Source organism: Pipistrellus hanaki (genome assembly GCF_964339955.1).
Source record: "Pipistrellus hanaki genome assembly, chromosome: 13".
NCBI classification, from domain to species: domain Eukaryota; kingdom Metazoa; phylum Chordata; class Mammalia; order Chiroptera; family Vespertilionidae; genus Pipistrellus; species Pipistrellus hanaki.
In genome coordinates this window covers 29101329-29116135 of record NC_140515.1, presented here as the reverse complement: position 1 = coordinate 29116135, position 14807 = coordinate 29101329, and the positions used below count along the sequence as shown (strand labels likewise).

Here is a 14807-nt window from a genome sequence, read left to right as displayed (position 1 = left end):
TTGTCAAAAAACTGACTTTAATGAACATATAATTGTATAATATTTAATGGCCTTTATGAAATCACCATAGAATTGTTAAAAGCAACATATCTTAGAACAAGGGACTTGTATCGAAATAATATCTGAATATATATTTGTGTATGATTTTGTTTTTCTTGATAATTTGAAAAGCAAGTCTGACCAAAAAAACTACTTGCTTCTAAAATAATAAAATAATAAAATAACCACAGGTTGAGAACCGCTAGTAGAGTCGCCTAAGACCATCGGAAAACACAGATATTTACATTACGATTCATAACAGTAGCAAAATTACAGTTATGAAGTAGCAACGAAAATAATCTTGACCCCCAACAGCAAGAACCTGTATTAAAGGGCTGAGGCATCAGAAAGGCTGAGAACCACTGCTCTAGATGTTCTTTTCACATGACTTCTAAGAGCATGTATGACTTCCTTTTCAAAAATCTGCATGCAAAAACACCTACAACAGAGGAAAAAATTTGAATGATGCATATTGAAACAAAAGAACATTTTGTAAAAGGTGGTATGTAGTACAAGTAGGGGTTACCACAGAGTATCTTTTTTCCTTTTTCTTTTTTTAAATATGTGTATTGATTTTTTTAGAGGAAGGGAGAGGGAGATAGAGAGAAACTTACCAATGTGAGAGCACAACATTGATCAGCTGCCTCCTGCACCCTCCTCCCTACTGAGGATTGAGCCCACAACTCGGGCATCGAGCCTGCAACTCTGTCAAGTGCCAACAGAGATCGAACAGGCAACCTTTCAGTGCATGGGATGATGCCCAACCAATGAGCACACCTGCTAGGGTCTCCCAAGTATCTTAATGAAGTAGGTAGTTGAATGACTTTTCCAGTGGGGAGGCATGCATGTCAATCATGGAATTGTCTTTCTTCTCTTCACCTAGTTCCCAGCACAGATACTCCACACCCCACGCCTTTACATTCAACACCTCCAGCCCCTCCTCTGAAGGTTCCCTTTCCCAGAGGCAGAGGTCGACATCCACACCTAATGTCCACATGGTCAGCACTACCCTACCTGTGGACAGCAGGATGATTGAGGTAATAATAGGGTCCGGTGGGTGGTGATGGGAATCAGTCAATTCGGGTGGGATTGACTACTGTGCCATAGAGTTTTGGGTTTCAAACCTGATAAGCACTTTCTCAGATCTCTAAACTTTGTAATTTCATTTTTATCCACTACATCTTTAGATTGGCTCAGTAATCTGGTTGGTATATCATTCAAGTGGAGAACTAAAATTTCCTGAAGAAAAAATGTTAACCCTTGAATTCATTTTTTCCATGTTAGATTTTAATGGGATTTAAGTGAGCTAGTGAATAAGCTACATAAAGAGTAGTTTCATTTTGGTGTGGGAAAGAAAATAATAGTGATGAAAAAACTACAAATTCTGAAAGACTAAATGTTTTAGCTTAGAAATAAAAGGGTGGAGTCAGGATTTAAATAGCAGGTATTTAGGGAGATGTAAAAGTGCTCAAAGCTAGTGCTTTCAAACGCCTTTTCTTTTCTTGGCTTTTGGTATGATCTATTGGTTTGCTTTCTAGTTCATCTTTAATAACAACTGAATACACTTAAAACTACTTCCTTTGTTCTTTATTCTTCTTTATTTCTCATTGCTTTGGACTAGAGTAACAGCCTGAATGCTTCTCCCAGGGCGTGGTCCAGAGGATTTTGTTTGAGGGGAAGAGTAGGTATTCTTCTTTATGCCTTTGCTTTCTTGTCCATTAACAGGATTGCTAAGACTGTCAGGAAGGAAACAGTCACTAAGTTAAATTTTATATTTATTGTCAGACTTGCTTTCATGTTCCTTTTCTTTTTTGGAAATACAGTACATAGGAGTAAAAAAGAAATATTGTCTGTGGTATTGCTGACAGGTGAAATTAGTTTCTCAAGTGTGATTTTGAGGCTAAGGGCATTAAAAATTTTTTAAAAATCATTTCTAATCCAAGATCAGTGCTAGTATAGATTTGGTTGGTACAGCACCACTATTCTATTTATACCTTGTTTAAAAGGAACAAATGTGTAAGTTTGGTTGACATGCCCTGAAAATCCTTTGTTAAAATTTATCAGAGATAACTGTGCTCTCTCTACATCATAATTTGTTCCTTGAAGAACCTCAGGGATACCTGCCACTTCAGGCGCAGCTTACCTTTCTCAACCCTTAAATCACTTGTCCTACCAATAAGAGGTGGCAGGAACTCAACAAAAAACTTGGCTTTCTGATATGGGGTCTATAGTAGGCATTTGTCGGGAGGGACACTTTGAGTATCACAGGATTATTGTGAGGTCATGTGTATATATAAGCTATGAATTTTATTTTATTTTTTAAATCAAAATTAGCCCTGTTAATCATATGGTAATATATCAGTTACTTATTTTTTTCTATATGACTTGTTCCTGTGTAAATACTCTAATATTTAAAGGAAACATTAAAAGTAAAAAATTTTTGTTACTATAAAATAACTAGCACTGCCATTGTGCTTAACCCTCTCTCTACTTTATTTATTTGATCCTCACCTGAGGATATGTTTTTATTGATTTTAAAGAGAGAGGGAGAGAGAAACATGAGACAGAATAAATTTGGATTTGTTTTTATCACATATGATTCAGCATTCTTAAAAGTATACATTCTTGCTTTAATATTTAGATTCCAAGATGATTGAAAGGTCCCTTTTAGGATAAATCAATCCAACTGTAGATATTAGTACAGAATAAAATATGTGATATGGAATTGATACAGGAAGAAAATTACTGTGACATTAAGAAAGAAATCCTAGTGAATGGGAATGTAATCCTGGTCAGTAAAATACATTGTGCCATGCTTTGACTTCAAACAACTAATAGATTAGTTGGATAATAAAGCTGTAGCTGCTGCGTATTTAATAAACGTCAGGTTCATTTTTGGCCAATATTTTCCCTCCCGGCAGTCACCCTGTTGTACTTAAAACCATACAAGTTCCTAGACTTCCACCTGCTCCCCCAAACATGCTCACTGAGTCCTAGTGGGATGCAATCTGTGATATTAAACACCTCTCTAGGGGATTATTAAAGACTTGCCAGGTGTGGGGACCCCAGATCCAGGCTTTATTAAAGATGCTTTGGTTGGGGCTGCTAAGGCCAGGAAGGGCAACTTGGTTTATGATTTTTCTTTGAATCTTGTGAGGATATTATGAAGTCGCAGCATTCTAGTAATAGTTGTGTGGAAAAAAAGTATCTTAATGTGGTGACACAAAGAAAACAAAGAGGATAGGATTTCCTAGAAAAATACCCTTTTTGAGGATATAGGGGCCATGTGGTTTTACATTGTTACTATTTATATACTCTTAAGTGAGGATATATAAATTGAGTATTTAGGACTGCGGAGGGCCTTGTGATTTAACTTTCACCCAGTTTGTAATAAATTCTACAGATAGCATTTGACGTCTTACCCACCTAGAGGGGAACGGATTTCAGAGCTTGTCCCTAAGGTCTGAGGGGCATTTGTGGTGAACGAGCCGAGATCCCTCGTGATGGTTTCTTGTCCTAGTTCTGCCACCTGCTGGCAGTGTGGCCTGGCCAGGTCTTTTGACCTGTTACACAGTTTTCTTATATGTAAAATGTAGGTATTGGACTAGGAGATTATGGTCCTTTCATCTTTCCACGATTTTTAGGCTTGGATAAAGTGATAAAGTCATGGCTCACTCATATCAAATCCAGCTTCTGGCCAATGTACCCTAATAAACTCCCAGAGGAAGTTAAGAGTGAGCTTGCCACTGAATCCCCCACTTTTTTTGGCCTCACGGGAGCAAGATCCCCAAGCATTGGAAAGATCTTAGCTGATAGTAACTTTCTTAGCCTTCCTTAAAACGTATGTTTGCTGTGTGCATTGCTTTCTTCTGAGATAATTTGGTTTTCATCATATATGAAAAATTAACATGTTAGAAACAGTGACATTTGGTGAATTTGATTTTTAAAAGTGTAAAATTAGACTGTATTTAGAGATTTTGTCATCTACTTTGTTCCTGTAAATCCTCCCCTCCCGCTTCCCCAAAGAACAGCTTTTCTGATGCCAAAATTGACCAGCTTTCCTTTTCTATTTCAGGATGCAATCCGAAGTCACAGCGAATCAGGTACTTGTCCAGAGTCTTAGCAAATAGTAATGGGCTTTTGCTCTTTATGCTGTGTATCTTCTTCTGGCTTATCCACGTGTGGATTCTGTTTATCTTGTCTATTAAGCCTCACCTTCAGCCTTGTCCAGCAGCCCCAACAACCTGAGCCCGACGGGCTGGTCACAGCCCAAAACCCCCGTGCCGGCACAGAGAGAGCGGGCACCAGGATCCGGGACCCAGGAGAAAAACAAAATTGTGAGTATAGCCAAAGCATCTGCTGCAGGTTAGGGTTCAGTAGAAAAACTTAGAAATGAGAATCCTTTTAATTTAGGGAGGCAGGAGACTCTAACAAAAAGCACTTGCTGAATCATATTATAAATGTCATGCCATTTTTGGTATGCTTCCATTAGGAAGACTTGCTGGTTTGTTGTAAGGGAGGGTGCAACTAAGATGGTATTTTCTGAAAAACAAAAATTGGAATTATAGTAAGTTTATCTTCAAAATGTCTGAGAATAGATGGAGTTAATCTTTCCTTTGAAACCCTTGTTAAATAGACCTTTACCTTTCCATGAAATGTATTTAATGATCTGTTTCAGAGGCCTCGTGGACAGAGAGATTCAAGTTATTACTGGGAAATAGAAGCCAGTGAAGTGATGCTCTCCACTCGGATTGGGTCAGGCTCCTTTGGAACTGTTTATAAGGGCAAGTGGCATGGTAAGTTTGGGGCCTTGACTTCAAGGGGTGAAGTCAAGTTTCAGTCCAGAGAGCATAGGAGGGGGATAGGATTCCGCAAGCTCTGTAGCTCACAGCAGCACGCTCTAGGGATACTGGGTTACATCTGAAGATTGAATTTAATATTTCAGCGAGATTTCACAGCATTCATTTTAGTCTCTACAATGCTGTAATTGGTATAAGGGTAATTGTGAGGGTAATTGGAAATTTGTGAACAAGAGGTGAGCTCTAAATGTCAGGAATCTTCTTATAAACTGACTAGAGGCCCGGTGCATGAAATTCGTACATGGGTAGAGTCCCTAGACCTGGCTGGCAATCGGGGCAACTGGCAGATAGATGAGGGGAGGCTGGGGGATCCACCGGCACCTGCCTTGGACGGCGTGGCACTGCCTGCTTGCCAGCCCTGTCCCCGTCCCGTGTGTGTGTGTGTGTGTGTGTGTGTGTGTGTGTCCACCCCCCCCCCCCCCCCCCCCCAGTCACCTCCCTCTGCAGGGCGTTGCGGGGTCTCCACTAGCTCCTGCCCTGGCTGGCCTGGGGCCTGTGGACAGAAGGCAGCTCCTGCATTGGGTGTCTGCCCCTTGGTGATCAGTGCGCATCATAGTGACTGGTCATTCTGCCATTTGGTTGATTTGCATATTAGGCTTTTATTACACGCATTAAATACAGGGACATGCTTTGAAGCTTCTCAAATGAGTAAGAATCTGCTGCTATGGTGGGAGCATGGATTCTAGAACCTTAAAGCCGGAAAGCACCTTAGAGATTTTACATGTAAGAAAACAGGTCCTGAGAGGGGAACCATCATGCCACCCTGCCTCTGGTCAAACATCCTGCGACAGCTTCTCTTTGATCTGCCCTGGGATTGGCTGTGGGAATCCCCATCAGATAGGGAAGGGAGCTTTCAGAGGCTTACTTCTTGAATCTGTAGAGTTGTTAGTATTCTTATTCTAATGGAAACACTTTCTCTTGAAAGAAATGTACTATTGCAATGTCTGTAGCCACAGCTTGTGTATTTGGCAACTAAATACTTGGCATTTTTTGTCAGGTTTTTAATGCCTCTGGCTTATGATGTTAACATTTTAAGAAGTATTGCCTTTAAAATGCTACATGTTCCTAAAAAGACATCTCTTATAAATTCATATTTTAAAAAAGCAAAAATAAAAACCAAAGCAAACAAACAAAAACTAAAAACAACTAAAGGGCCTATGTGCCTATTTCCACTTTGGATGCTCCCATATTATCTTTATTGTAAACAGGCAAAGATTGAGAGAGCTTAAGAGAGTCATGTGAATGGAGCATTAAAATTCACGGTTTTGAAAACTGAGAAATACCTCCAATATTGCCTGAACTTTAAGATCATGAATATGAGTATACCACTTGTAATTAATCATCGGACAAATTTCTCCTTTCAGGGACGAGCACGTTTGTAAATTACATGTAGGATGATTCCTTTTCCTTTGAAAATTCTAAATAATATACCAGTGGCCTGCTTGTGGGTTTCTGAGAAATCACACTCTTGCAGAATATTATCCAAGTAGATGTCATAAATGTCTAAGTGACGCCTTAGGAAAAGATAGAGGTGCTTGTATCTGCAACAAGGCTGATAGTAATTGTAGGAGTTAGAGCAGTGACTATTGCTTTAATGCTTCCATTGGGAGCATTTAATCATTTTTATGCCACACATTTTTTTTAAGCATCAGCTAAAAGCCAATAGATGCAGTGTAAATTGTGCCCAAATTTGTTTCCTGATTGAGCACATAATTTTTATATCATTAGTTAGATTTGCCACAATACTGCTTATGAACTTGTGTTTTTTTCTCAATCGTGAGCTTTTAGGCTGCTATACTGATACTGCCATAAAGCCTTCTGTTAGAAGGTAGATAATGTCTAATGCTTTTAAAATTCTAGTTTTTAAAGCCTGAAAAGTCAGAGCAGCGAGGAGCCATGGACTTTTATGTCAGCCCCTCAGAAAGAGCGCCATGTGAGCTCTAAATGTCAGGGGAGAGTCAAGGAAACCATAATTTCTAGATCGAGTGTTTTGTGCTGTACTCTCCCTGCCACCCCCTTTGTTAATGTTCCTCTGGTTCCTGTATATAGTATGTTATTCAATTTATCAGTGAGACTATTTTGATGATTTTTGAAAATTTGTGATTCTGCCTAGCAGGTGTGAAAGTAAACAGAAGGGTCTCAAAGCAGCTGAGATGGAGACCTCGGGCCCATGAACTAAAAGCTTACTTAACTTTATGTAAAGAGGCCCTGGGGTTCAAGTACAGAGCCTCCTTTTAAGCATAAGTTTGTGGTCTGATTTGTTAGTCTTGGCTCATTACAAATAACACCTTAAAGAGCATGAAGATAGCAGTAGAGGCTGTAAACTGATGACAGGGACCAGCACTGACAGCATGAAGAGGAGGCAGCAAAACCCTCAAGCAGGTCTCTCAACTTAGCTTGAGGCAAGCAGTCTGGCATAACCTTGTCTGGGGATCCCCATCTCAGCCTAATGCTGAAGTTTATAACTTTCACCGAGTCAATGAGAGGAAGAGGAATGGTGTTCCTTCTATTCTGTTGCTGAAAACAGGGTCTGTGTATAAATCTTAGACAATCCCAATGGGGAAATGAATTAGTACCATCCTTTAGATGTTGAAAGATTGCCAGCTATAAAGGTATTGAGATAGTTTGGAGAGGCATCTTTGTTTTGAGCTGGTACCTAATTCTACAGACTTGGGGCCAGGCAAGGCCTGGGGGCCTCAGGCTGGGCACTGAGTCCTGACTTACCCTTCCAGAAACTGATTCTGAACCTGGGCTGCAAACAGCTAAGTCCTCAATATTACCCACTTCCCACTCCAGAGCCTCAGACAGCTTGTTAATTCATAACTTATCTTGCTTACAGTTAAATCTTAGAATTCATTCCTTTGCAATGCTTCCTGAGTATTCTTCTAATACCAAGCATTCTTCTAGGCCTAGGGGCTAGGAATGAAGCAGTGAACAAAACAGATAAAAATTCTTTCTCTTAATGAAGTTTATATTCCGATGAGGATAATAATCAAGAAAAGTAAAGTATTTGTGTGTTGAAAGGCTAATAGGAGTGAGGTCTGGGGGTGGAGGCTGTAGGATCCCATGAGAAATCATTCCAACTCTGGGCAGTTCCTACCAATAGGAAAACTGTCCATTATATGAGTTGAACTCCATTTTCCCTTGTCCCTTGCAGGCTGCCTATCATGGAAATTCTTAGAATATTTACATGTAAATGAAGTGGGGTCATATATAGTCAGGCTTCGGTGAGAAGTTACATATAGTCTGTTATTGTGTTTACTGTAAGCTGGCTGGCAGATGCATCCCTGTGGGGGCCATGGGACTCTGTCTTGGACCCTGTTTGGTTTCCCATCAATGACTTGCACGAAGACTCAAGTATTGTGGAGCTCACAGAGTTATGATGTATCTTTGGATAACAGAGTTTAGAGAGATGGGTGGATTTGAACGGCTGTGATGATGGAACAAAGAAAATATGAACTTTTAACCCTTTGCACTCCAAACCATTCTGGACATTGGCTACCAACTACTCGACGCTACTTTGCGAAACGTGCGTTGAATTAACTCAATTCCCCGTTAATCACTAATAAACTGCAATGTCCCCTGAGAGGGGACAGCGGAGTGCAAAGGGTTAATTATCCCTGTTCACTCTTCCAAAAAATGGAGGCTAGAAGTGAAGAATGATCAGCTGACTACTAAGTCAAGTGAGTCACTGTGAGCAAGCTTTGGCTCCCAGTGAATCCTCTGAGCTCTGAGGTAGGTCTAAAATTGACGCCACTGGGGATGAGTTTAGTAGCAAGTGGAGCATGTCTGGAGGAAAGCTGTAAAAAAAGGGAGGGCTCATGAACTAGGAAGCTCCTGAGGAACAGTACAGCATCTCCTCAAGCCTTCCTCCTGCCCCCCACTCTGGCCTGTCCCTTTGAAGCTCTGCCCAGTGCCTGGGCCAGCAGCATCGCCATCTCCCAGCCCTGCCACTCAGTTGGCTGCCACATGGGTTTTACCTTCATAGGGCTTCTTGCCTCCACCCCCCTTCCTATTCCCACGCCACGACTGTGCCTGCATCTTACCTGGGCTTTTGCAGCAGACTCCTTCCTAGCTTCTCGTATCCTGCAGGTGCCCAAATCCCATGCTAGAGCTTTCTGAACACAGCTCCTATTTCTCTCACCCTCCCCTCCTTACCTCACCTGCTCCTCACCTTTCTTGGCTCAGATGCTCCAAGGTGAGCAGTTATGCTAATCCTACTCAGTCATAAGGAACTTGAGGTTGGGGCTTCATGTTTTACTGGCTCCATCTTCCTAGAAGGCAGCTCTGAATACAGTGTGCAACTCCCATCCCAGGTCAGCAGCAACTTCACAGGAGCCTGGCTTGGTAAACACATGTGCCAGGGAATTGGATGAAAGCCTGGGTGGAGGCTGCGGTTAAGTGGACTTCAGTTTTATTTAGTTGATAAAACCAGAGATCACAGTGCAACAGTTTGGGACCCATCTCAAGAACTATCTACCTGTTGGTGCTCCCCAAAAGTGTAGTGAGGAGTGCTCCAACAGAGGTTGCAAGGATACGATGTGCTTGATAGGTGAAGGAACTATCTCTTCCAAGGTGCTATTCAACTGACTCCTACTTTATTTGATCACCAGAAGGCTGTGTTAGTGAATTTATTTGCCATGAAAATCCAAGGTCCTAATAGGGCTTATAAGTTCGGTGATAAATATGACATAAAAGCATTTTTGAAATTGGTTTCTAAATTGGTAGCACATATAAAGTAGAATTGATCCATAGATGTTTCTAAGGTAATATAAAGAGGCTCACAGTGATTGACAATGATTAACAGTAACTTGATAGTATTATGGTTAAAAATAGCCATTGGAGTCAGACTGCGGAATCTATCTAATCTGATTCCAGCACTATGGTTTGTGGCTATAAACTTTTTCTGTAAAATTAGGATAATAGTATGTATGTCATAAGGCAACTGTGAGAATTAAATGAAATAATGCCTGTAAAAACACACTGCCAGGATATAGTAAGTAATCACTATTAATCCTTAGGAATTGTTTAATAGTATTGAAAGCATCGGAGCTTAATTTCAATATATATCTGAATTTGTACAACGGACCATCTCAGGTCTCATTGAAACGTGGCAGTTAAGTTTAACAACTGCTTGCTAAATGGCCTCCTTCCTGGCCCCAGCCTTCTGGCCCCAAGATTCAGTATCTGCTGGGGCATTCATGTCCACCCACTGATGTCATTCTCAGAGGCCCAGGTTGTGTGACCTGTCACACATGCCCTTACCTCAGGGAGCCAGGCTTCTAGGAATAGTTTAAACCAAGCCTGTTCCACCCCGTGGAGTGGTATGAATGTTTGTATATATATGTTTTTTATTTCAGAGAGTAAGGAAGAGAGCAAGATAGAAACATCAATGATGAAAGAGAATCATTGATCAGTTGCCTTCTTGCACGCTTTCCACTGGGGATCAAGCCCGCAACCCTTCAGTCCACAGGCTAACGCTCTATCCACTGAGCCAAACCGGCTAGGGCTTGTGGGGTGGCATTTAAAGGATAGTAGTGTAACCTATGTAACTTTTTCCCAGCCACTTGAATAGTAATTTAGAATTTTGCATATTCTATCTTTCTAGGTACATGATTTTTTAATAAATGATTCACTGTATCTCAGAACTAGGGTCCATGAACAGTAAAGTAAGATAATTCAACTGACTATACTGACTACAAACTAATTTGCAGGAGACGTTGCAGTAAAGATCCTGAAGGTTGTTGACCCCACACCAGAGCAGTTTCAGGCCTTCAGAAATGAGGTGGCTGTCCTGCGGTGAGTGGAAAGCTGGCCTGTCTGGCCCCCCTGGAGTGGCAGGGGTGGGGACTGGTGGTGGTGCACCAACCAGAGAGTAAGTGGGCTTACTGGTGCAGTCCTGTCTCTGAGGGCCTATGGCTGGGACTGGTGGTTAGTGAGTTCACTGTGGAGGCCTGTGGCTCAAAATCCTCCCTTTCAAGTGAAAGGAAATGGAAGGTTTCCTTCCAGCTTATGTGGTTGTCAGACCTTTAGAATGAGCAGACCCCTCCGTTGCTTTGTCTCTGGGCACATTGTACTCGGAAGCCCAGGTTGTTTCTTGAGTTTTGGTTTGAGGTAGGGAGAAATAGGTTTCATTTCACATTTATTTTCATGAGCTTTTTTATGGCCAAGCTTTCTTATTCTGAATGTCAGACTTTCAACTTTCAAATCTCTGAGTCACTAGATTTGTAGCAATAAGTTGGATAATGTTGAATTCCACCAATGAGGGGTCCTGCCGACCCCTGTGGGGAGATTTGGGAATGCACAATGATAAAGAGAATGTCCTTTATACAAAAAGGCCAGCACTGAGGTGAATCGTAAGTCTTGGTGACAGCTCAGAACACCAAATGGATTGTTTGCTTTGCCAGCCACCCGGATTGTAAGCAAGAGTGGTGTCAAGAACATATAGGATTCGTCAGTGAGGAAGCAGAGTAGAGAGATCTCAATCTGAAACAAGGCAGAGTTCATAGCCTTCTCTCTTCCCTCCTCCAGCAAAACACGGCACGTGAACATCCTGCTCTTTATGGGGTACATGACAAAGGACAACCTGGCGATAGTGACCCAATGGTGTGAGGGCAGCAGCCTCTACAAACACCTGCATGTCCAAGAGACCAAGTTCCAGATGTTCCAGCTGATTGACATTGCCCGGCAGACGGCTCAGGGAATGGAGTGAGTAGATGGCCTGATGACTACAGTTTAGGGTCCCAGCATCAATTTGTCCCTAAATCAGGATTAGGAAAAGCCAAGTGTGTTAAGCGATTTCTTTGATATTTTTGCATAGCTGAAAATAAGCCTCTGGTATAAGAATGACACTTTCATGTTCCTCATCCAAGTTGAGGCTGCTATCTTGGGACTCGGATTCTGTTTTCAGCCACTGCCCTTAAAATCCAGCCACCCAGCCTTACAGCTGTGGGAGTGGGTATCAGATGTCACTTTTAGGATAATGCTTAAAAGGTCATGCTCAGCATCTCCATTACACACCACCCTTTTGTGTCTGTTTCACACATTTCTTTGTGAAAGGTGTTTATTCCTTCCATTCTTGGCGAGCCCAGAGCAGTGCTTCTGAAACGTTTCCTCGGAAGTACCTTATGTGGAGGAGCGTGTGTTCCTCACACACCACATCCCTGGGAGCTTAAGCTAAGCTGTGCTTTAAAAGCTCATTTCTACCTACGTTTTAGGAAATAACTAGTCACAATTACTTTTTAGGAAAAAACTAAGGATATTATTCACATATCATCAAATTCACCCCTTTAAAGTGTGTGTTTTAAATATATTCAGAGTTGTGCAACCATCACTATTTATTTTAGACCAGTTTCAATAACGAGATCTTTCGTGTCTGGCTGCTCTCATTAAAAATAATGTTTTTGAGAGTTTCATTCATATTATAGTATCAGTACTTCATTCCTTTCTGTGGCTGAATAATATTCCATTATACAGATATATGCTGCATTTTATTTGTTAATCAGTTAAGGGATATTTTGGTTGTGAGAATTACTTTTTGGTTAAAAGAGATGCTTCAAGAGTCCCTCCATTTTGCTATAGTCGTGACCTTCATGGTGAGGCACGATGTGGCCCAGCCTGACCATCACAGGGCCTAGCCCCAAACGTAGCTCCACTGGGAGCCTGGCCTTCGGGTGGTTTGCTTCTTAGTAGTAGTTGGGAGCTGCTTTCTAGCCAGGCCCCTTAAACTGTTTTCCCTTTACAGCTACTTGCATGCAAAGAACATCATCCACAGAGACATGAAATCCAACAGTATCCTTTGGTGATGGTTTGACTGCTTAGTTATCAATTTAGAAAAACAGGGGAGACTTTCATTTCAACATTATCTCAGCAAAAGGTGACCTTGAAAAGGATTCCACAAGAGTGAGATGTGTGTGTGGGTTATGCTTGAAATAGGTATAGTTTTATTAAGCTGTTGATTACTAAATTTACTTGGGGGTAAAGGAGGGGGGGGCTTTTTTGTCTTTTCCCCTAGTTTGTGGATACTGTGTATCTCGTCAGAACATAGGTGAAGCCAAATGTAAAATTTTCAAAATTACTACTTATAATTGTCTTATTGTACAGAAATAGTTTCCTTAGAGGTTTAGAATCAACTCTTCCCCTTTTAAAGGTTTAATGTGCTTTTGTAGAAATAATTAAGGCATTTTTCACACTAATGGGCATGAAATGTGATTTCACATCTTCCTCCCTCTCCCACCCTTTTTCTTGGAGAGGAGGGTGGCATTACAGCTGACAGTTTTGCTTCTTAGGCATGACAGTTGTATTGAGTTTGATTATGGGACATAGCTTATTTGGGTACGTGTCTGAGGTATGGGATACTTTTTAGTAGTGGTTTTTTGGGGACCAATACATTATGCCATGAAAGCAGATACCACAGATTTTAAGGTGAATTACTGGGCATCAGCAGATCACAAGGCAGCCTTCAACAGCCTGATTACCCAGAAATGATTTTGAAGTCAAATGGTTCTGATTTTGAAATCAAGTGCTACCTGTTCTAATAAGAAATGTCTTAGGACATTCAGTATTTATTGAGTAATTTGCTCTATTGTTATTCACGTGCCATTTGAGGGCAGAACACTGGGAGAAACAATAACAGTAGGCCATGCACAGCTGTGAGGCACACCTGCACTCTAAGTCTTGGGGTTTCAGACACCTACATCATGTGGGAAGGTCACAGGCCAGGAACCTGGCACCTAGATGTGTAAATGGGGAGAAGCAGCAGGGGCTAAGCCTTGTTTTGGGCTGGAGCCAAATAATTTTGCACTCCAAGGATATTTTCCATGCCTCCTGGAAGAAGGGACATTTCAAAAGTACTTCTTAAAACTTTAGAAACCCTAGCAAATCCAGGGCAAAGCAGGCTTGCGGGCAAATGGGAGGTGAAGAGATGCTATGCTAGTAAGAATTTTGGTAAGTTTTTCAAAATTAACTTGACCAGTGTTTTGAAACCAGAGTCCTTAACAAGCATTGAGATATATTTCTCCATGAAGGCCTGACGGTGAAAATTGGAGATTTTGGTTTGGCAACAGTGAAGTCACGCTGGAGTGGTTCTCAGCAGGTCGAACAACCCACCGGCTCTATCCTGTGGATGGTGAGGCGGCATGGCTCCCACAGGAGGGTACAGGGAAGAAGGGGTGCTCTGCATGTCTGTGCAAAATGTAAAGCATTTCTCCACATCTCCCCCAAAGTCCAGGCCACCTCACTGACGCTTCCTCTATCAGACAGCCGGGGGTGAACTTGGGCTTCCTGGAAGAAGCTGGTGATCAGAACCATGCTCAAGCTTAGAGCTTGAAAAGAAGTGCTAGATCCCAGAGACTAGGATTTCTGAGCTCGAAGTGTCAGGGGCCCTTAGGGAAGAGCGACAGAGGACAGAGGACAGGACTCTCGTGCCCAATGGGAGGGAGAGTTGGGCCCCTGGGAGTGCTGGGTGCAGACGGTGAGGAATGCCCTTTGTCCTGTAGGCCCCCGAGGTGATCCGAATGCAGGATAACAACCCGTTCAGCTTCCAGTCTGACGTCTACTCCTACGGCATTGTGCTGTACGAGCTCATGACAGGGGAGCTCCCTTACTCCCACATCAACAACCGCGATCAGGTATGTGTACTGCCAGTAAAGGGCCTCACTTGCTGTGGAAGCTTCTGGGCCTCCTGCCAGTCTGTGCAGCTGGAGGGTGGGAGTTGCTTTCAGTGGTAATCACGCATTCCCTCAACTGTTTTCTTTCCCTTAGATCATCTTCATGGTGGGCCGCGGGTATGCCTCCCCAGACCTGAGTAAGCTATACAAGAACTGCCCCAAAGCAATGAAGCGGCTTGTAGCTGACTGTGTGAAGAAAGTTAAGGAAGAGAGGCCTCTTTTTCCCCAGGTAAGACAGGTC

At 42.1% G+C, this 14807-nt stretch overlaps 2 protein-coding genes across 2 annotated transcripts in view; one reads left to right on the top strand and one right to left on the bottom strand.

Annotated features, from left to right (window-relative positions):
- Positions 1-14807, top strand: part of RAF1 (Raf-1 proto-oncogene, serine/threonine kinase) — a 62793-nt gene that overhangs the window by 46744 nt on the left and 1242 nt on the right. Inside the window, exons 7-16 of the mRNA XM_084902586.1 lie at positions 923-1076; positions 4115-4142; positions 4249-4376; positions 4718-4835; positions 10613-10697; positions 11430-11606; positions 12643-12689; positions 13907-14025; positions 14396-14527; positions 14661-14795. Coding sequence (XP_084758712.1) covers positions 923-1076; positions 4115-4142; positions 4249-4376; positions 4718-4835; positions 10613-10697; positions 11430-11606; positions 12643-12689; positions 13907-14025; positions 14396-14527; positions 14661-14795 — 1123 coding nt within the window. The remainder of the gene's footprint in view (positions 1-922; positions 1077-4114; positions 4143-4248; positions 4377-4717; positions 4836-10612; positions 10698-11429; positions 11607-12642; positions 12690-13906; positions 14026-14395; positions 14528-14660; positions 14796-14807) is intronic.
- Positions 1110-14807, bottom strand: part of MKRN2 (makorin ring finger protein 2) — a 42703-nt gene continuing 29005 nt past the window's right edge. Inside the window, exon 9 of the transcript XR_014796668.1 lies at positions 1110-1775. The gene's annotated coding sequence lies outside the window, so the exon portion shown is untranslated. The remainder of the gene's footprint in view (positions 1776-14807) is intronic.